This window comes from Clinocottus analis, unplaced genomic scaffold (assembly GCF_023055335.1).
Source record: "Clinocottus analis isolate CAN_PGR_092001 unplaced genomic scaffold, fCliAna1.0.p SCAF_7, whole genome shotgun sequence".
NCBI lineage: Eukaryota > Metazoa > Chordata > Actinopteri > Perciformes > Cottidae > Clinocottus > Clinocottus analis.
This window is the reverse complement of record NW_027176229.1, coordinates 12,018,788-12,041,077: the sequence shown is the minus strand read 5'-3', so window position 1 is coordinate 12,041,077 and position 22,290 is coordinate 12,018,788. Positions and strand designations below refer to the sequence as shown.

Sequence of the window (22,290 nt, the reverse complement as noted above, 5' to 3'; positions counted from 1 at the left end):
CAGGATGCCTGTTGAGGAAGGAGGGAGGGCAAACATGATCGCCTGCTTTTAGGTTTTCACAAAGTGAAAAGAAAAGAAAAAAAAATGCCTCCGTTATTTACTTATACGTGTGCATTACTTTCTCATGACAGGAGGGAATATTGGATGGTTTCAACTGAAAGCTGTGAGTGAGGCCACGTGCAGTAGTGCATCTGTTGAGCAAAATAAATAAAACAAATAATGTTCAATAAAAGATAAGAGTAGGCTGCCTGTGCCATCTGCCGCCCGCCATGAGAGCTCAGCGGAATTTCAAGCATCAGAATGAGGCGGGGAAGGCATGTCAGTGCTGTATAAGTGGATGTGCTTGCATGTATATTTTGTATTAAATGCAACAAATGCATTGAATGGAAAGTATATGTGATTCAGGTCTATACAATGTGACAGAATGTACACTACTGGAGTAATTAGAACCATAGTAGCCCATTGCATTGACTGCAGACTCTTTAGAGCAGCCATGTTTGTGTGCCAGCTGGATGCCAGGGAATGCCAGCAAGTGACAGACAGGCGATTAGTGAGAAAGTGGTTCCCTCTTAGCCTGGGGTAATATTCAACACTTTGAAGATCTTCACTGGTCCCTGTAGTGTTCCTCCCCTCCGTATGACTAATGCTGGGGGTCAAGTTCATCTGGTTGCCTGGGAGCTGGATTTCATCAAATGTTCAGGCTTGGTGGCATGGGACATGGGTCATAACTCTCATTTACGCTTTTTACGGCAAAGAGCGGAAGAGAGCCAAAGAACAGCTAATAACAGTGTGGCAGCTTGGGGAGTTGTGTCACATGTACCTTAGTTCACCTATAGCTTTGCCTATTGTCTTTGAAACTGAAATTTCACAAGTCATTTAAACAAGCTGCATCTTAATCCCTCAACCTGTGTTGTTACTAAATGTGTCAACAAAAGAAATAGAAATTGAGAAGTATACAAAGATGTGAAAAAAGCACAGCAAGACCACAAGAAAATCTAAATAAAATCAGAGAAAGAAAAAAAAGGAGACAGGATGAAACAAGACTAATAAATTATGTTTTGTCTTGGTGCAACAAAGAAGTGCTTTCCTGTTGGCTTGCGCGAAGATATTGGCGATGTTGTTTGACTGTGTCGCTTTCAATAAGCATGGTTCATTGGCAGATGCATTCTAGGGTGAGAATCAAAGCAGGGGGCAAATCCTAACAGCAGAGTGGCAGCTGGCACTGCCGCTTGGTGTTAAAGCTGGCCTTCTTACACCTGCAGCTGAAAAGAAGCTACAGCCTCAAGGCCTTTTATCCGCTTTAATTAGAGCAAACAAGTGTGTGCGTTATTTAGCTATTGAGCTATTTACGTCCTTATATTTACAGTACGTTACATTTTGTTAATATGTTGGTCCATCTTTAAAATTACATGACATTTGATTGGTTTAACATCTAGCATTCATCAAATTAATATTAAATATCACATATATCAAAAAATATTTGTGTTATTATTATATGTTTATGCATTTATTACAATAACACATTCTAGGTGCAATATTTCACAGAAGCAACTTTTGAGGTAAAATGCTAACAACGTTGCAAAAAAACCTTGTTGCTTAAATCTGTTGAATAAAGGACTGTGAGAAAAACAAGAAGATTCAGCAGTTATTGGCTGAAGTGTAAAGTTGTAAGTCATTTTTTGTCACCAAATGACCAACTGGCATAATTTATTTTACTCAAGTAAAAGAGGGAAATTTGAACCTACTCACGAAATGTGATTGCTTATATGGTGCCTGTCACCAGAGAAAATAACAAAAAACAATAACAAGAAGACATGATAGGAACAAAATCAATTTGCAATTAGAGCTGTCGCACTAGCAGAAAGTCAGTCCTTACCTGCTCCTGGAGCCAGCAGCCAGCTGTACAGGTAGCCAGCAGCCATGGAGAAATAAAGCACCAAGGCTCTCTGGCTGTTGACGGTGTCCAAGATGTGCTCCACTGTTACTGGGGTGTAGGGATCTGAGTCCTGCTGGCCGGTCTGCCGCTCCACCAAGAGGTCAGCAAAGGCTCGCGTTCGACCCCGCTCTGCCACTGCCAGTGCCTCATCATGGTGGCCTGTGTGTATGCAGAGTTCAATGAAGATTATTAAGTAAATGCTAATACTTAAACGTACAACATATCGAAGTAGTGAGGCTATGATAAATGTCTATGGGCATACCTAGGCTGACAAGGACCCTTTGGAGCGCCTGGTAGCAGGAGGTTTGCAGATCAAACAAGGAGAGTTTATAGTCTGTGCTGTGCTGGACTTCATGGCGGATGGTCTCAAACAGTGCAGAAGCCCGGTAGAGCTGAGGATGAACAACAACAAGGGGTTTTCAAATAGCCTTGGCTTGTTTTCGTAAAAAGTATAACTATATTGTTACTTGTTATGTCTGATTATTGAGGGAAACATCACTGCCTGTTTTATAGGTTACATTCCGCCTGTGTTGACTCGTGCTAGAATGTAAGCAGTCATGCTACACTAAGACACTATGGATAAACATGTCCAACAAATAATCTCCTATATTCATGTTTGATTAGAAGAGAAGATTGATTGGTGAGAGGATAATTCTGGCCGCTAGATGGCACCATCCCACCTCAACTGGTCACCACTAATGAGACCTGCTGTATTCCAATTCAGCTTCTCTCTCAACTAAATAAGGTACTGTAATGTAGCTTGATGAATCACCATTCAACACAACTAAACCTCTCTTCAGCTATTATTTGTCTGGACATGGGAAAGGGCAATGAGAAGCTAAACCATTACCAGGGGAACCTTGGACAGACAGCGGTCCAAGAAAATGCATTCTTTGTGAACTCAGTAGGCCCGTCTGTGTTATTAGACCTTTCCATCCAGTGCCAGACATTGGATCGAGAGACGAAGAGAGACAATAAAGAGGTGGGGCGACAGCAGTGTTGCACAATGCCCAAGCGGAGCTAGCTAGGAGTGCTGATTCATGGGAGCCTTTATTGATTTCCTATTTCTGCGCCTATGACAGCCCTGTAGGGTGATTGGGACTGCTATAGAGCCACTCTCTGGGAGTCCTGGGCCAGCAGAGAGGGTAAAGCCTTCGGCACACACTGCTTGACCACAGTACATACAAGACAAAGAGCTGCAGCGAAGGAAAGGTTGTTTGTGGGATGAAATGGATTCTATCAACACTGCGGGTTGGGTTAGAAAAAAAGAAAACGTGTGCAATTCTTGTGCGCAAGCATTTATGCATACACGGTAGCTCGTCTGGCATGTCCCAAGGTCATGCAGGAAAAGTGTGTCAGATGGAGTGAATGGGGAGAGAAGAGATCAGCATAGAATCTGTGCGCACATTAGTGCTAGTAGACGCTGCTCCTAGTCTCAGGACGATTTTGCTGATAGGACTGTCGACGGATTGCTGCAGTGCTAGTTTAATCTGTTAGGTTTGCAGACATCCCTTTAAGAGTTAAACTAATTTCTCACAGTGCCTTTCCTCTGGCCTGACCCCTCCTGGCACAGATGAAAGGGAAACAATCCCAAATGTGCTGCGTCTGCAGTGACTTGCCTTGCCTGTGGTATAGGTAACATCTGCTAAAATCTTCAGCTGCTATGCATTCAGATAGCACTTGTATGTTTTATCGTCACTGACACTAACATGGCTGTTAGCTGACAGGTTAAGCGAATGTCAATGTCACACTGCATTGGTAACACAAACGGAGCTTGATACAGTCGTCCCGCTAAAGATCGTTGTGAAACAACCTGGCCGGTAAACCCTCCTTCTGTCTGACAGATTAAGTCCAAGGTAAAAAATAATAATAATAAAAAAAGATCTACAGTAGGCCACTGATATTAAACTATCTATTGACTAATTTCTCCATAGATATGAACGTGAGCATTTCTCAGAAGAGCCAGTGCTGATTAGTATCAGGACAAGTCAATCAGCGTGTCAAGGTGAACACCGAGATCACAGCTACGTTGTTGAACTACAATTGGGTTTAAATATATAGAGAATGAGGAACATGAGGTCAAGCACTCGCAGTCATCAGCTATGGATGCTTTATGAATTTCAAGTAAAGCCTCCACAAATGAGGTTTGAACTAAGTGAGTCAGGGTATTTACCAAGGTCATGTGTAGCAACAGGCTGGCTCATGAATAACCATTTGAAGTGTACTCTGAGGACGACAGTGTCCTTTCCCACCACAAATTCACCCTGGGGGCTACAAGCTGACATGAGGGGGAAGGGAGAGACACGTAAGCAGTGCTGTGGTTTACGTCGGCAAAGCACTGGGTCTCTGTATGTCGCAACAAGGACAACACAATGTTAATATGAACTATTGAGGTCTTAAGGTCAAGCATTAAACTGGATAGAAAACATGCAGTGGAAAATATGTTGCTTTGGCTTGCAAGCATAATATTTAGCTTTAATTGAACATAAATTCCTAAACATGACTCATGAGCCTCTGCTCTAGTCACCACCTTAGTCCAGTCTTTCTTTTCCAACTCTTGTTGCTGATAATTGAAAACAGACAAAGATACGTTTTTACAGAAAAAAAAAGCTATCTGGGTCACATAGATGTACGTAGTCTGCGTGTATCATAACAAAAATGTTTTGGACTAGATTTTCAAAATGAAAGCAGCTGAATAACATCCCTACAGACACACGTGACAGCCACTGCTGTTGGCTGACTGTTCACAGACTTATATGTAGATATACAAGCTAAGAAAAAATATAAAAACTCTTGAGCTGTGGTTTGTGGATAGACTGTAAAGAAAGATGTTAAGGGGATATTCCATGCTTGCCAGATGGGCAGTGGGCTGAAGAGGAGTGAGTGTGTATGTGATGCGGAGGCTTGGGACTCCTGAGACTATGCACATACAAATACGAAAAAAATCTTCAGTCATCTCCTGTCGCCTGTCTGCTCAGATGATGGCATTTACCTGCTCAACTCAGGCCCCAACATATTGCCAGCAGAGGTGTTTAAACTCCATAGCCACCCCTTCTTTTTCTTCTCTTTCTTTTATTGTTCTTTCTCCTCTGGGCTCTTTCTTTCACCATAAGGGCATTAGTGAAAACATATATTTCACCAGGTCTTTGGACATCTACTTCCCTCTATCGTTTGTATAATTTACCGACCAACAGATGTGTGCTTATTAAAGGTCAGTTTTATTTACAAGAGGTGCTGGATTTTCTGGAAGGAAGCCAGATGGAGGAGAGGAGACGAGGAAGGAGAGGCTCTACCTGATGTTGGGCCTCCTCCAGATTCCCACTGGCCCACAGAGATAGCCCAAGACGATGGCGGATCTTCGCCTCGTCCTCACGCCGAGCCAGCTGCTCTGCAAGCCGCAGGCCTGTCAGAAGGAAAGGAAACGCGGGAGCAGATGAGAGAGATGAGAGTAAAAATTATTCAAAGCAGGCAGACTTTTAGCTATCTTTCAGAGTAACAGATGTAAGCATAGCGTGGTACTGATGTTCTGACAGCGAACAGGTTTGGATATTTGGCCTCAGTTGCAAGATAATGCTCACATTGGGACACATAGCACATCCTCTGCCATCGAGGAAAGCTGTTAGAGGACTAATCGTACTGCATAGTAATCAATGCTAAGCATCGACTGACTGAGCAAACACGTGTTTAATGCTTGCATAAAAGAAGCCACACAATATCATTAAGACGTCGACAAATATTTGCAAACACATTGATGTGCTAATAATAGACTATATGCAAACTTACAGAGCAAACTCTATTTAATTCTGATACTTTGTGATACGCTCAGAGTTGTTTGCAAAGCCAGAGGAGAATGTGCATGCATGCGTGTGTGTGGCTCTAGGTGTGTATGTTCAGTGAGTGTGCCTGTGTGAGATCACCTGGCAAGCATGCGGTTTGTTTTTCACTTCCAATCCCTCAAGCAGTGAGGCGTATGTCACATCTTTGCATGTGTCCTTAGTCTACCTGCCCAGTACTTGGTTCTGCCCAATTACTGAGATGAAAATGCCACTCCACAGAGGACAATGATGAAAAGAAACGACAGCTGCTGGGTCACATATCACCCACAAGGTGCTAAATGCACAGCAAGCAGTCTGCAGTTTGCAATAGGCTATTGCTCATGCACAGTCTCACATAACACAGCTCTGTATTTGCACGTTTTTTCTCTCTACTCAGTGCTGCGATGGAGGGGTCTAAACATGCTTTTGTCAAAGAAAGAAGAAAATGGGCCAAGCAACCCTCACCCGAGTCTGCTTTTCTCGGCATTCCTAGAAAACAGTCTGTGGCTGGACCAGATAAGCCAGGAACAGATTGCGTGACCTGAAACAGCCAGCCTATTCCGCAAGACCCTGCACACCAGGCAACCATAGACTTCATGGCTCCTCCATGGCCACGTTACCCGGCAGTCTTTGAAGCCTGAAACAGTCTCCCCTCTCGCCTTATCTTTCCACACACCCTCACTCTGCCTGCCTGCCCTCTTCCCCCATGCATCTGCTGTGCTCCTCTCTCCATCTACCTCTCGTATTCATTTTCTCATCTCCGTGCCTGTGTCTCTGGCCCCCCTCTGCTCTCACTACCTGTTTCATCTTGAATGTGGTGGCAGTGCTTGCGGGAACTCGGCACTGCTTAGGGCTCATTAGGCGTTGGAGCAAGAGAGAGGAAACAGATCTAAATTATCCTTTTCATTCTCTGACAGTCTTACCCCTCACTCATCTCTATCTCTGATCCTTTCATCTGCGCACACACGCCCACGCACACACCTACATACGCACACGCACACTTTTCTTTCTCTGAGCTGCTCTGTGATAGTTCTTTCTGATCAAGCTTGAATGTCAACCAACTCTATGTTTTCTTTATTCTCCAGTTGACAGTGAAATAATACATGTGAATCATGACTCCTGCCGATTTCTGTCTTTTTCTCCATCCCTCCCTAACTATCTTATTCCCTCTGTTCTCCCGCCCTGTATCATTCAGTGTCTGTCACTGTCACCGGGCGTGCGTGCCTTTGGTACGCCCCGCAGGCACAGTCACGTAGCAGCAGCTGACACGAGGATGTGGCCGTGGCTGGCTGCACCCTGAAGAGCAACTAGAGAACACTTTAAAGGCTGCTTGACAGCTGGGTGAGAGATTTTCTGCAGCCCCTGAGGCCCACGCACCTCTGGCTTCAGACATAAGCTTTACGTGCAGACACCACATGCACGTGAAAAAGAAATCTCATGTGCGTTGTGCCGGAAACAAAAAATACCCCGGCACTTGCGTACTCATGACACATGACAACCCAGCACTCTTTGATCATGACCACATGCAACAAAGAACAGTATGTCATATACAGTAAGCGTACCATCAACAATGTTTGTAGAAAAAAAATCTAGAGACACTTTCAGGATACAAACTCTCACTACTGTGACGGCCTCTTCACTGAAAAACAAAATCTCACAGACCTCTGACATGTAGAATAAATAGAAGCATGATGGGGACTGTGACACCCTCACCAAATGTATCTTACATAAAATAATGGACACAACATAACATAACGTAGTGTCAGGCTAATATTTTGTTTTCAGATTTTCCGTTCCAAGCCAAAGAAATAGGAAATAAAACGAGGGAAATAACAAAAAAAGTTACAAAACGCTACAAAAGTTAAAAGCAAAAATGTATATCAGAAGCTCACTATGCCACCAGTCAAACCCATATTGTCATTTTAACAGCAACCAACATTGAAACTCTCACAACTCTCTCCCCAAACACATCCGAGACAGCGCTGACATTTCCGTATTAAAATCAAAACCCACCTCTTCAGAATGTGATTGTGTGCTCTATGTTCTTATTTGCTTTTATTGTTTAGCTTTTAGGATGACCATATAAATTCTTTGTAAAGTGTCTTTAAATACTATGAAAAGCGCTATATGAATTAAATGCAGTATTATTATTCAAGATTCATAACATAAAAATACAACTAAAAACTGCTAAAAGGTCCAGCAATTTCACACTGTGATACTGACAATCCAACTACATTTTGTTTGATATGCCTCCTGACAAGCCGTTCAAAAGCATATCTACTCAAATGTGTTTTCTTTCAATTCTCAGTGTTTATAACACTTCATAAAATATTATACTGAAAATGCACCGATGACATACTCTGTTTACAAACCTACAATGTTGGTCTAGTTTGTCTGACACCTGATTCAGAACCCTTTCTTACAGATCGTGCAGATTTCATACAGGCCTATACTTAATTACTTAACTAAGTATAGGCTTGACTTGAATGTAATGTACATGTAAGCCAAGATACAATTCTAATTATACAAAATCTACATTTTAAACTGATACAATTCAATTTTATTCTCTCACTGAGGTTAAATAAGATTATATTCTGCATATTCCACATACGTTGTATTATTTATGCAGATTGGAAATAAAATACCAAATGTGGACTATGCAGAATATAACCTTGTTAAGAGAAACAATATACCGCCTCAGTTTTATCGGTTCAAATATTAAGCATCAGGTACATTTGGCCTGCGAAGGTAAATTTTGTCATTTCATTAGTTGTGGTTCCATAAATGAAGTGTAGAGAAACTTAAACACCTCCATTAGTCGCTACAATGAAGGCATTGATTTAATGACACCATCATGTTAATCCTTGGAAAGTGCATCTTGGTATCAAATGCCTCTTTTGTAAAAGTATGAGACAGCGATGTGCAATGTCTTTTAATATAAAATTACAGAAAAATAACTTGTGGAGCAGTGTGAAGAACACTTAAAGTGACAGAAATTATGTCTGCCCATCAGCAAATTAATTGGTATCTTTATGTGTCTTCCACCGAAGCCTTGTCATTCTGTATGACTCCGCAACACACACACACACATGCACGCACGCACGCAGGCACGCTCACACGCGCGCAGGTCACATGTCAACAGTATCTGCACTAGTTTAGAGCCTTTCTATCCCTCCTACCAATTAATCTTTTCCCGATAAACAAAAAACAAGCAGTGCAGCATGAAGAACAACAATAAATTATATATATTATTTTTCAAATCACAGTACTTGAGTAGAAAAGCTGAAGGAAAAAAAAAACGTGCCAACTTTTCGGTCTGGGTAGGTTGGCCAGAAATAATTGGCTGTCAAAGATAGTGAAGGCACTGTTCTTTTTCACTGCCAGACTGAGGAACAATACAAGGACAGTGCAGGGGACAACAGGAGGACAGGGCAGAGACAGAATGGCCTGTCGCCTTTGTTTCCATTAAAGCTCAAGAAGAAGTCCTGCAGAGAGCGTTGGGTCACTGCAGGCCTGGCTAACTCTAATAGAGCGATAAAGGAGATATATTCCTGTTCTCTTGAATTCACTCCCTGCTGTGTGAAATATACAACTGTCCTCTTATATAAGCTGCAATTTTCCTGCATTCAAACAGGGTTTGGGTCGTAACACTGTGGGTGTTCCTGAGAATGAGGTGTGTCGATGGGCACGAGTGAAACGGGTGGTTTGGACAATCAGCTCACATCTATGGATGCTACCACTTAACACATCCGTGGTGTCAAACCCGACCTCACTATGACTGACATAATTATTTTTTTAGAGGCAAAGCTGCAGGTTTATATTTCACCATAATCTGCTGGGGACAATAAAGCTTGTGAAGAAGGAGCCTGTCAGCCACTGTGTGAAAGGATCCTTTGGCACCTCACTGCAAAGAACCCTCTGAGAAAAGTAGATATAGAGGTGTGAAGAACAGCTAGCAATAAATAGGAAAAAAGCCTTGGCGTGCATCCTGATAGGTTGGCACAGTAATACACACACAAATGCTGGTATAGCTAGCTATACAGAACAGAAGACAACACAGACGCATAATATGCGCATACAATCCCCCTGTGCACTTATAACACATAAGCACAAACACAATCACAGGGGGTCGCACACAACCTAATACAAATGTGGCAAAGGCTTAGCAACAAATAGGCTCTGAATTTCATATTTATGAATTCACAAACTCTAAGCCTATCAGCTCAGGCAACAAAAGCAATCCTCTCTCCCTGACTCACTCACCTTCCTGCAGGTACATGACAGCCTGTGAGTAGTTTTGCAGTGCGTGGTGTGTTCTCCCTAGACTGCCATAGGCCAGCGTCTTGGCAGCCAAGTCATTAGTCTGAGCCGCAACACTCAGGTGCTGTTCCTGGAACACGACTGCCCGCTCGTAGTTTCCAAGCGATTCATAGGTAAGGCCCAAGTTCCCATAGGCACGGGCCTGGCGTGCGGCGCTGCCTGCTTCCTCTGCAATCTCCAGGTCACTTTGGTGGCATCGCAGGGCTGTCTCATACTCTCCCATAGATTGATATACAACGCCCAAACCGCAGCTGGCATCCCCCTCCAGAAGTCTGTCCTGGGTGTCACGGGCGATGGCCAGCTGACGCTCAAGACAGGAGATAGACTGCTCATAATTTCCCAGCTGGCTGTGCAGTGCGCCCAGTTCACCATAAGCCTGAGCCTTGCCTCCACACTCCCCCAGCTCATGAGCCACTACGAGCCGCTTCTCAAAACACACCAGCGACTGCTGCAGGTTTCCCATGGCCCTGCAGGTCAAGACAGAAAACCAATGAGATTAGAAGTGAGACATGTGAGATAAGAAATCAACAAGACAACCTTAAAAAAAATCTGTCATTGGCTTTTTCCAACCGAATTTAAAAAATACCAAGAGATTGTTAATGCTCACAACCTTCAAAATAAATTTGTTGCGCTCTGCTTATCACAAATCTATGGAAAACTATATTCCTGATTCAAACAGATTCATATTTTCTGCTGTAAAAAGCACCATTACGACGCAACAAGGAGTACATATTTCAAGCAACACTTGTTTGCTAAGCACCAAAAACTTTTAGTTTTGGTTTTAATGAAATATAGATTTTGATGTCGAACACACTGCTGATAGCTGTTGATGTGGACAGACTGCAATGTGTGGAAGGCTATACATGAAATGTGTGAGCGCTGATATGAAATTCTAAATTTAGGCTGTGTTTGAAGAGTAATATCATCTCTAATAAGAGATGGTATTAGAGACCTGATCTGTCAAAGGATCCGCGCTTCCATCCTCTTGTGTTTGTGTTGAGGGAGAGCCATTCATCCCGTCTAGTAATTTTTTTGCTGTCACAGCCTTGAAAAATACTTTATTCATATGCTCAGGCACACCAACAATTGGCAAATGTCGGTTCAAATGGAGCATTAAAAAGAATAAAAGCCGTAAGCTTAATTAATGTTGTGTGATAACGTGTGTGCTTGACTAAGAGCTGTTAGAAGACGAGAAGGGTTCGAGTGTGATGTCTATTATTCCCCTCGGAACTCATGCGTGAATATTACTGGCATGTGTGATTGCCGTGGTGCCGTGCTGATGATGCACAATAAGAAGAAAATCATCTGCGAAATGAGGATTTCAGCAAGTCTTTCGTGTTTTATTTTGCAGTGTTTTCTCCTCGGATGCTATCAGCTCTTTGAAGCATAAGGATAAATAGACGGGGAAAAGAGACACTAGATGTAAGAGGTTGCTTCAAAATAACTGTGCTTCCCTCAGTTCAGACGTCTGTGTGCTAAAGCCTCTTTGCATACAGATAAGGCCAGGGCCACTCGGCTGCTGCTGAGACAGCGAGCGCCAGGCTCACATCCAAGCTCCAAGGTGTCTCTAAACTACGGTGGTCCTTTATAGTGAGCGTACAGAGTAAAATAATATGCAAAGCAGGATTACTGTGAATATTAGTAATACCCAGTCAATACAATTATTCCCTAGATGTGGTCTATTATATGACAACAGCTTGGGGATATTGATTTTGGTGTGTTATACAAAAACTGAAAAGTATTTTCTAGCTATGTGAAATAGTCAATCTAAAACGAATAGCCTTTTATGCAAAGCAAACTCACCTGTGCCCATTGCCTAAGCCTCTGTAGGCCTTCTCCTGGTCCTGCATGCGGTTAAGGCTCTGGGCCACTGACAGATACTGGTCATAATACTTGATAGCTTCCTCAAAGTCTCCCAGAGCCTCGTAACAGTCTCCCAGGTTTCCATAGGCCCTGCCCCTGTCCATCAATGCCTCGTTGCCACTCAGCTGCTGCAATGTGGCCAGCTGCTGCTCCAGGTAGCCAATAGCTTCCTCCATCACGCCTACATTCATTTTAGTGATGCCCATATTTCCATACACTTGAGCCTCCACGACAGGATCCTTCAGCCTCCGCCCGAGCTCCAATTGCTCTTCGTAGCTCTTAAAGGCCATGGCGTACTTTCCCAGGGCCATGTAGACAGCTGCCAGGTGACCATGGGCTTTGCACTCTCCCGACAAGTCGCCCAGCTCTTGATACACCTCCAGCTCCTGGGTGTGGTAGCCCAGAGCTTTGTCATATTTCTGCACAAGTCTGTAGGTGGCCCCAAGGGCAGCATAGGCACAGGCCTCCATCCTACGCTCCTTAACCTGAAACGAGATATAATTTCATAATATCAGCATGAGGGATGTATGTGAGTGATATCAACATGACATTTCCTATTCATACGATGAATTGTTCTAGTATATGGTATATGTTATAGTATTGCTTTCATTGTGTGCGGGTGTACCTGGTGAGCTAAGGCCAGCTGCTGCTCGTAAAACTGAATGGCTCCAGCCACATCTTTTTTACAGACAAATATGTCCCCGAGGTTCCCTAGTGCTCTGAAGCGAGCCTGTGCATTGTTCAGGGATTGGGCCAGTGACAGCAGGTATTTCTGACACTCCTCTGCCTTAGTGAAGTCACCCAGAGCCTTAAATGCTAACCCGAGATTACAGTATGCCTTGGCCTGACTCAGTTTATCGTGAAGGTCCTTGGCCAGAGCTAGGTCCTGCTCATAGTACTTGACGGCATCCTGGTAATTGCCCAGACAGTAGTGGGCATAACCCAGATTGTGACAAACTTTCCCTTCATTCTCCATGTCTTGGAGGTCCGGGGACAAGCGGAGGTACTGCTCATAGTAGGGCACGGCCTGAGGGAACTCCCCTCGAGAGCAGTGGAAGTTGCCCAGGTTGCCCAGAGCCCGCGCCTCGCTCTGGACATCTCTGAGTTCACGAGCGATGTTGAGGTGGTTCTGGTAATGTTGCAGAGCACGATCATGGGCTCCCAGGGCTTGGTAAGCCACAGCCAGGTTTCCATGTGTGGAGGCCTGCGAGGCCCGGTCATTGACTTCCATGGAGATCTGCAGCTCCTGGCGGTGGAAGCGAACAGCCTGATCAAAGGCTCCCAGGGCATTGTAGGCATTACCCATGTTACCATAGGCCCGGCCCTGAGCAGCATAGTCATTCAGCTCCTGAACAATGGCCAGGTGAGTTTTGTGGAGTTTCAGTGCAGTCTCATAATCCCCTTTCATCTGATGGATTATGCCTGTGGAGAGAGGTGTGAGAGCCACAGAATAAAGTTAAAGACCCATTTGAAGGAACATTGTAATTCAGGAAAATTCAAGTGCCTAGTCAGTTTACAAAACAAGTAATTTAGTTGTTAAAATATGCTCTCTGAGCCATCTGTTCTCTGCTTACACAACACTCTCCCACAAAATCATGGTCATTAAAACGTAGTGCAATCAAACAGAGTTATTATAACACGAAAATAGAATCTTTTGACTGTCTAAGCTGTCTTTGATGATTGTGTCTTAGAGGGATTTTTAACAAAATAAACAACTTTTCCACAGAGTTGGAAATAGTTATGAGGGAACAAGAAAGAAAGACAGAGGAAGTAAAATGAGGTAGAGTGTGAAGTGCTGATGGAAAGCTCAGCAAACAACTTAAGAAAAATGAGATAAGTGTGAAGAAACAATAAATAATGGAGAACCCGGTGCATTGAACGTATTATCTCTAATAAAATACCATCCTCTGAAAAATAATAGCTTTACCCCACAGCCAGGCAGCCATTTGGCTTGCACACACTCACACTCACACACACACACACACACACACACACACACACACACACACACACACACACACACACACACACACAGTAAAGAGACATCACAGCATATCGTCCATATCGCTTCTTCCTCCCGAGACTCAATACTAATCTCTGGGTCTGGGTCTCTCTTTTTGCTTTGTCACCCAGGTTGCAATGATTATAATAATATGAGAAAGAGAACAGGATGACTGCAGGCTGTTGGATGAGACAGAGAAACGCAAGGTAAATAACTTAGTCCTTCATTCACCAGTCTGGCCATCGCTGCTTTGCTACATCAGCATTGAGAATAATGGCCGACTAGGACGAGGGTTCAGCCACTGATGGGACACCAGGGATGGAAACGGTCTGAATGGGTGGGAACCAGAGTCGCAGAGGGGCTTTGCGGCTTGTGGTGAGTATGTGATGGTGCCACCGGGATTAGTTACCGGCATGTGTGCTTTCCCATTTATTTCATCCGAAACTTGCCGCAGTTTGGGTCTGAACACAGGCTACATAAACAGAGGGACTAAAGCTAAACAGACGGTTCAAATGACTGCAGAAATTATACGATAGATGTGGCTATACTTTTTGGGCTCAATTGAAAATCAGCACATTAGCCCAATGAGAATTAAAAAAAAACCTTTGGTACCTCTACAGTATGAGCCACTGAGACCTACCTACCCACCTACGTATATACACACTTGTGTAGATTGGTGGACATGGAAGAAATCCACAAGTGTGAAAGTTGCATAATCAGTAGTTAACTTTAAATGAAGTCGAAACGAGAAGATTAGTTTTAAGCCAAAAATCCAACATCTTTTTCTGCAGACAGATTGGACTTTGCTGGGAAAACATCAACAAAAAAGCCTATTTAATTCCGACCATGATTCTGCACGCTGCAAACACCTACTGACAAATAGAAAACCTGACTTGCTGTTTGTTTTGCTGCTTGTATTTTCAGGTTAATGTAATACAACCTGAACTATGACCTGTTAATTATCAGGTCACTGCCGTGATGAATTGGTATGCAATGTGTATCACAGAGTAGTACAAGGAGAGACACAGTGCTGCCAAATAATACTGACGTATTCAGATTAAAAATTATACAGTGACTGAAATCCATGTGCTTCTTTGGACTATGTACAGTACAAATACAGTAAAACAGTATTTTGCTTTAGCCAAAATAAATTAATGAGGCATAGAACCTTTTGGATGTTAAGGTTCTACTGGCACAGACTCAGTGCCTCAGTTTTGCTTTTCCTAGGAGTATTTTGTAAGAGTGGAAGCATGTTGGGATTTATAGCAGGCTAGTTGGAAGGGAACTGACAGCTCTCGCCACAAATTCACTCCCAAGGTTATTATTTCCCCAATGGAGGCTGATCTTACTGAGGATATAATGCCTACTGATGTATTACGAGCAAACATGTTCCATGCTGCAGGCTAAAAATGGATCTGGGGCCCGGCAATGGAAGGTAGGCTAGAAGAGACAGTCAGGACAGAGGCTGGGGTGTATGGCAAGGCTTGTGGTTGGGCATGGAAGCTGCAGCCAAAATTGCCATAAGCCTTAGGCTATGCCCGGAGCCACACTTGAAGCATTATTTTCAGCCCTTTCACAATACGGCAAAAGGGTTAGGGAACCCTCTGGGTACAGTATCCAGCTGGATAGTGAATAAAACCATACCAAACATTGCTGCAATCCAAAAATTATGAAATTGTACGGGTATTCTGGCTGGAGTCAAAATGACTCCAATCAGATTCAATGTAGGTAAGTCTTAACATTATAAGTCTCTGGCGCATACACCATGCACTTGACTGGAACATATTAAATAATATGGCTCAATTATTTCTCTTTTGTACACTGCTTGGGACAATGACTGTGAAAAACATTTAATACAGGGCCCAATCCATCCAAAGCTCTCTCCATCCCCCCATAACCAAAGACATTAAAAGCATGGCAGTGTGTTGTCACTTTTCATTACACAGCTGGCTGTACATAGAGGGATATGCAGCAGTGATGACTTTGAGGGATGGTGACTGGTTCTGAGTAAATCAGTGTGTCATTCTTCCAGGGAGCTATGGAGGTCCAAAGCACTGCTGCTGCCTACACTCAGCTAAGAGGATTTTTACCAACAATGGGGCTGCTGCCACTGGGCTGGCATGATAGAAGGAATAGGTTAGAGATGACCAGCCTGATCCTAAAATAAGGACCTGGGTGTGTTCCTCATTTAGATTTTAGGTCAACATTATAATTAACATTCATGTTTGAGAAGTAAAGACCACAACAGGATGCTGGAATTGTGGTGTTTGGGGAAATGCCTATTCAGGTCTCAGCTCCATGAGTGTAAATGTAAAATACCATAATAGGGAAGTCTTCTTCTAAGGAACTCCATTAAGACAGTATTCACAGTAGCTAGCATGTTTTGTTTAGTACTTTTGAAAACCTATTATAATTTGTAGATCATTTTGTCACTGTGAGAGTATTTACAAAGCCGCTTACACAATGTGTTGATAGTGCTCATGGTTGCAATGAGACTCATAATAAAAGCTGTATCATTCTACATTATGTTTTAAAATGCACAATAATTAATTTATTTGAAGGTAATTGCGAAATAAGAGAAGGAAGAAAAGATAAAGGTCAGACACCTTTCGCAATCATATTTATAAGTAGATGCACTGGTTTTAATTCTGTTTTAGCATAAATTTGCACGAGACTAGCAGAATATTGAGCAAAAACAAAACATCAAATTTAAAAGGTTCCTATCAAGTATTTACAACCTCTAAATATATGAAATGGATGAGTATATCATAATATGGAGGATTACTTTCATATAGACTTCCAGTCCAATCTTGTGAAAAGTAAAGGGTGAATGGAAGTCAAAAGACTCAATTATAATATGCTAATAATTGTCTTAGTGCATGAGTTGTGAAATATACAGTAGTGTATGTCATGATCTGTGGGGGGAAGTAGTGAGCTAAGGCAGAGCCTAGAACCTGCTGGAGTTTGCAGGGGAGGAACTGGGGGTCTGGTCTTAAGGTAGCAAATCCTCACTTACCGACACAGACATCTCCTATCGTCTGACTGACAGAGAGACAGGAAGGAGGAAGATTGAAAAAAAAAAAAGGACAGGGTATGGCTATGTGCTGCCTGGGTGGTCTGCCAAAATAAACCTAGTTCTGAATGTGTCCTCAAAGCACGAGCTGAGCTTCTCTCCTCTCCTCCTGACCCTCACCCCGTCATTCAAACCAACTGTCGCTGGACTGTCCATACACATGACATCTGATTACTCCAACCACATAATCCAACAGTGTTCAGTCTCAAGGTCTCCACTTTCTTTTTTGCACCGCACAATCACCTCTCCATTTAGGAGCAGATTACATTTCATGGCATATCTGCGGCTGTGGTTAATGCAGGGCACAGTTGCTTGATGCAAAAGAATCCTGCAGCTCTTTTGTTTCATTTAATAGCTCTGCAGTGTGTAGAGTAAGTCTGCATACAGTGAGCCGAACATCAGCGTAAGCACAAACACTAGGAGAGTGTGTTTCGCAGGGCCTCGAGTCCAGTTTCTGGCATGCTTCTCCGTCAGGACATTGAAGGGGGCCATGCAAGGGGAGGCAGTGAGCGTCTGCTGCTTTTTCAACAAACAGAAATGTGGAGCCAGGCAACAATGATAGGCTAGCTAGCAAAGATTTCTCCAGGACAGCAACATAACACTGGGACCGTAAAAATCCCATCACCTCTTTTCAAACCATTGTTTCCATCACCTTTTCTCTCCTTTTAAAGGCCTGCTAATATCTACTTAAGTTTTTAACCAGTTATTAATGGAGTTGAAGATGCCACCGAACTCAGATAAATGCACTTTTGTATGTATTTGTTTGGCTCTTTCCCCGTTTTCCCTCACAGCATTCTTTCAATCATCCTGTCTGGGCCATTAGGCTTGCTAAATTCCTTTTTAAATTCAGTCCTCTCCTGCTCGCTTTCCTGGTCAGACTAATAATATACAATCAGGGCTGTTTCCAAAGGCTTAGGTACAAAACTGAATAATCTCTATGCCTCATTGCCCAAGGCAAGTCTGCTCTCTGTCAGTAGTTTGTCCCTGCTGTGGGGAGTCGGAAATTTGTTATGAAAATGACTAACAACTGGAATTATGTTCATGCAACTATTGTTGTTGTGATAATGATGATAATGATGATGCACTAGTGGTAAAAGCATCATGAAAAAGGATGTTTATCTTACTGACTAATTATTTGATGATTCTGGCTATTTAATTGCTGCTTACGCTGACATACTTATTATAGTGTTACTATATTTTAACTTCCAGCAAACACAGCTAACAACAATAATAAATACAAATCATGATGCTGAATCTACTGGTGTGCCATTGTTACTGTCATTTATGTTGCAAAACATAGTAGTCAGACGCCTGGACAAGACAGATTCCCAAAACAGATTCCAGTGCTCAATCTTCACATGATCCTAAAAGTATGTGGAAAAAGTTGTGAGTGCGAAAGGGGTTTAGCATAAAAGGTCTGAAAATAATTACATACAGAAGTTATGTCGCGTTTGTTTTTAGATACCAGTGCTATTTGAATAATAAGCATTGCTGTGCACATTGTCTGATTGTGTGTTGTCTTTTTCCTGTTGCTTTGTTTTCGTGAGCATCAGCAGAAAACATTCCCTGGGGATGCTCGATAAAAGGAAAGGAAAAAAGCTTAATTAGGACTGTTACCTCCAGCCATTCTCACAGATGGAGTCGACATTTCAAGAGCTTTCTTTTAGACATATGGTCAAATGAGGAGGTGTGAGTTGAGGAAAAGTCAGCACAAGAGAGACCAGGCTAAAACACAAACGCGATCAAACAAACTTATTGAAAATCTCTTTGAAGTGGAAGGCAAGGGAAAATAATACAATTTAGATTCTGTTTCATGAATACCAGAAATGCTAGCTACATGGGAACCCACCACTTCAGTCCTCGGATATTAAATATTGCTGACTAGGGGGTAAGTTAGCCAATTAATGAATAATAAATGAGCTGGAAAGCAACATTTTCATATCCTTTATAGGTCAGAGTGTGCCGAGCCAGGGCTGCTGGTACCGCTGGGCATCTTGGTTAGATATTACAGCATGGCGATCTCTATACTACTGTACCTCAGAGCCATGTCAGCTGCTGCTCCACTTACACCACACGCAACATTAACGACAAGCTGAGAGGGCATAATAAAAGTTTGTTCTTTCCTGTTTCTGCAACTTCTTCTTTCCATCTCTCAGACAGTGTTTGTTGCTTTTATCGCTGCTCGTTAATCTTCACTCGATCATCTCTCCCCTATTTGTGCACAGCATAAAGGCAGCATTTTTTGAAGTCTGACACAACATCCTGTTGGTTGTAGCACATATCTTATTGTGCTAAGCAGGCTTGCAGGCATTGATGATGGGGTAACAACCCACACAAACTCCACTGCCGCAACCAAAAAAACAACAACAACAACATTGGGGCAATTACAGACTGATGCTTCACAACCTCCACTTCATTCTCTGTTATCTTCATTATTCAGCTCCTCTTGAATCAGCTATTAAAGGTAATTAAGCGATTCATCAAGTCAGTTTCAATTACTGGGAGCTTGACAGTTGCAGATTACAATCAGTAGGGGTGAGGCGAGAAAGGGAGACAGGGAGCCTTCAAAAACAGAAAAAAGAGAAGAGGAAATAGACAAGAAGTAATAGATGAGGCAGTAATTAGATGGTCAGGAAGCTCCTTCAGGTGTCAAGAGGTACTGTAGCCACATGCTTGCTCAGGCCGTCTCCATGGACCAACAGGCTTTATCGCGATCACCCACTCTTTCAGCTTCTGCTGTCACCAGCTGGAGGTCTTGACAGTGCATCAGCTGCACTATCATTACCCTATCATGTACTGGAAGAACTGTAATGTCGCAACTAATAATGAAAAATAGCCATCTTGCCATCCTAATGGCAATCCCACTACAGAACACATACCATTTACTGGCTGACATATCGTTATAAAGCTCACACGTACTGTAGGATCATAAAATGTTCTCACTAGAGCCTCTAAATTATGACAACCAGTTACCAGCTCACTTTTAAAATCAGGTGTGTGTTGGTGCTCAGAGCACTCAGGGATGTGCAGCCATCAGGCTGGTCAAAGGACAACTTCAATTTATGTTTAGCTGATTAACCCCACTTTTACACATTAGGTTAAATAATAATTCATCTGGGAGGAATTATTATGCCTCTTAGTTATCCATTAGAGTCAGGTTTACTGCCATCTTGATGGCTATCGTAAGTCACCCAGTGAAGGTTGTAACTGCTGAACCAAATACATCAGAATTGACCATACCATTTATCTCATGGGGTTTTAAATATCCAAAAGCTACAACTTTATCACTAAGGTTCCTTTTGTCCTTATATTTTCACTCTACAAGGTTACCTATTACCAACAATGTCATTATAGCCAGATTTAGCTGTCAGATATTGAATTGTAAAGGGTACGATAATTACATTTTAAGTTTCAATCTAAAGACCGGATTGTATATGATTAATTTCCCTGTCTATTTTTTTATTTACGAGGACATCACTTTTTATATTAAGACATGATTAAGTCCAAGCCAGTATGAAGGTGAGAGCAGAGCAGATTTAATGTGAAGAGATTTCTCGTGAAAATGTATGAATTTTTTATGGGGTTTATTTATACTCTGACAGAGTACGTTACATGTTGGCATTCTATCACCACATAACTTCCTGGGCTCACACATTACTGTTGGCTCTAAAATGCATCATCTTTTGTCTTGGCTCCCAAGAAGGCTTGCACTTCTCTACCTTATGCTCACATAATATACTGGTTACCAATCACTGTGGAACATAATGCTACCATTAAATATGGTTCCTAAAAAACACTTTCATAAACTAGTGATGATGATACAGTAACATACTGCCGGCCTATGCCTGAAGGTAACAAAAATACTCAGCTCTCAACCATAAATGTCATTGAAAACAATAGTGAGCAAGCAGCTAATTTAAATGAAGACGAACAAAGATCTGTAGCCAGCAGGACTGTCAAAACACCATAGCAGAAAATGGAAGCAATCATACTGTATCCTCAGAACAATAAAGCAGGAGCCAGAACCCTTTTACTCGTGTTTTTTTCTGCCCATCACTCTTTGATTAGGTCAAATTAAGATAAAATACTTACCTACTTTCAGTTTGCAAGATATATTTCTATCCAACCAGCATTTATTACAAGCTGCTGGACACTAATCTTTACATTGTCCTAAAAAGGGTCTATGAGGAATCTTAAAGGACAACATACTTTCCATAGACACTGGTTTGAGTGGATTCCCATAAGCTGAAACAATGTCCAAATCTGTGTAAAATGGGATTGCAATATTTTGGTGGATCCCACTAAACTATTCTAAAGAGAACTCTTAATACTGATGTGTCCTTGTGAGATTCTCTCCAGTGATCAATACCCAGACATTAGAAAAGACAACTTTTGTTGAGGTTGTGCCCAGAGCCGCAATAGAGTGGCGGGAAAGAGAATGAGAGAGAGATTACAGATATTACTTCACAAAATGTGAGGTAATGATAGTGATATATCCAGATTATAACAGTATGCTATATTATCTCATAAGTCATTTTGCATACATACCCAGATTGGAGGAGGCCCTTCCTTCTGCAGCCCTGTCCTTCAAACCCTCAGCTATAGACAGCTGCTGTTCATGGTACTGCTTGGCTCTCTCCAAGTCCTGCATGCAGCGAGCAGCATGACCCAGTCCTGCGTAGGCTCTCATCTCAATGGACTTTTCTTCTAGCTCCTGGGCGAGCTCCAGAACGTGAGTATGGTAGGACATGGCCTTGTCAAAGTTACGGTGGTAGTGGTAGGCACTGCCTAGGTTACTATAAGCCCGAGCTTCCTCTCGTTTATTTTCCAGGACCTTGGCAATGCCGAGATGCTGCTCGTGGCACTGGACAGCATTGTCAAAGTCTCCCATGGCAATGTAGACGGCCCCCATGTTTCCCAGCTCACGAGCCTCAGACAGCTGATCCTTGGACTGCTTGGCCAGGAGGACACACTGTTTGTGGCTGGCCAGGGCGTTCGGATAGTCTCCAATGGCTGTATATACATGACCCAAGCTGCTCAGCGCCATTGAAGCAGCCTATGGATAAAGAGACAGAAAAAGATAGGCATCAGATAAGAAAAAAAGCAAGGTAATAAACTGTGGACAAATGAAATAAATATATTAATTACATCCACATTGCATCAATAGTGAGTCATGTTGTTGCCTTTACATCACAGATTCCCTAGCCACACTTAAACTGCTCCTGAGCCAGAAATATTGTACATTAAAGAAAATTTAAATTGTCAAATCTGTGAGGGGGCT

General features: G+C 42.6%; 1 protein-coding gene across 4 annotated transcripts in view; it reads right to left on the bottom strand.

Annotated features, from left to right (window-relative positions):
• Positions 1–22,290, bottom strand: part of LOC137805239 (tetratricopeptide repeat protein 28-like) — a 159,301-nt gene that overhangs the window by 11,733 nt on the left and 125,278 nt on the right. For all 4 annotated transcript variants that reach the window (XM_068605050.1, XM_068605048.1, XM_068605049.1 and 1 more), the window contains 8 exons: positions 21,558–22,065; positions 12,560–13,356; positions 11,875–12,419; positions 10,015–10,538; positions 5,230–5,339; positions 2,199–2,328; positions 1,877–2,095; positions 1–8 (listed from right to left, as the gene is read on the bottom strand). The exon at positions 1–8 is cut by the window's left edge and continues 152 nt beyond it. In XM_068605050.1, the coding sequence (XP_068461151.1) occupies positions 1–8; positions 1,877–2,095; positions 2,199–2,328; positions 5,230–5,339; positions 10,015–10,538; positions 11,875–12,419; positions 12,560–13,356; positions 21,558–22,065 (2,841 nt within the window). The remainder of the gene's footprint in view (positions 9–1,876; positions 2,096–2,198; positions 2,329–5,229; positions 5,340–10,014; positions 10,539–11,874; positions 12,420–12,559; positions 13,357–21,557; positions 22,066–22,290) is intronic.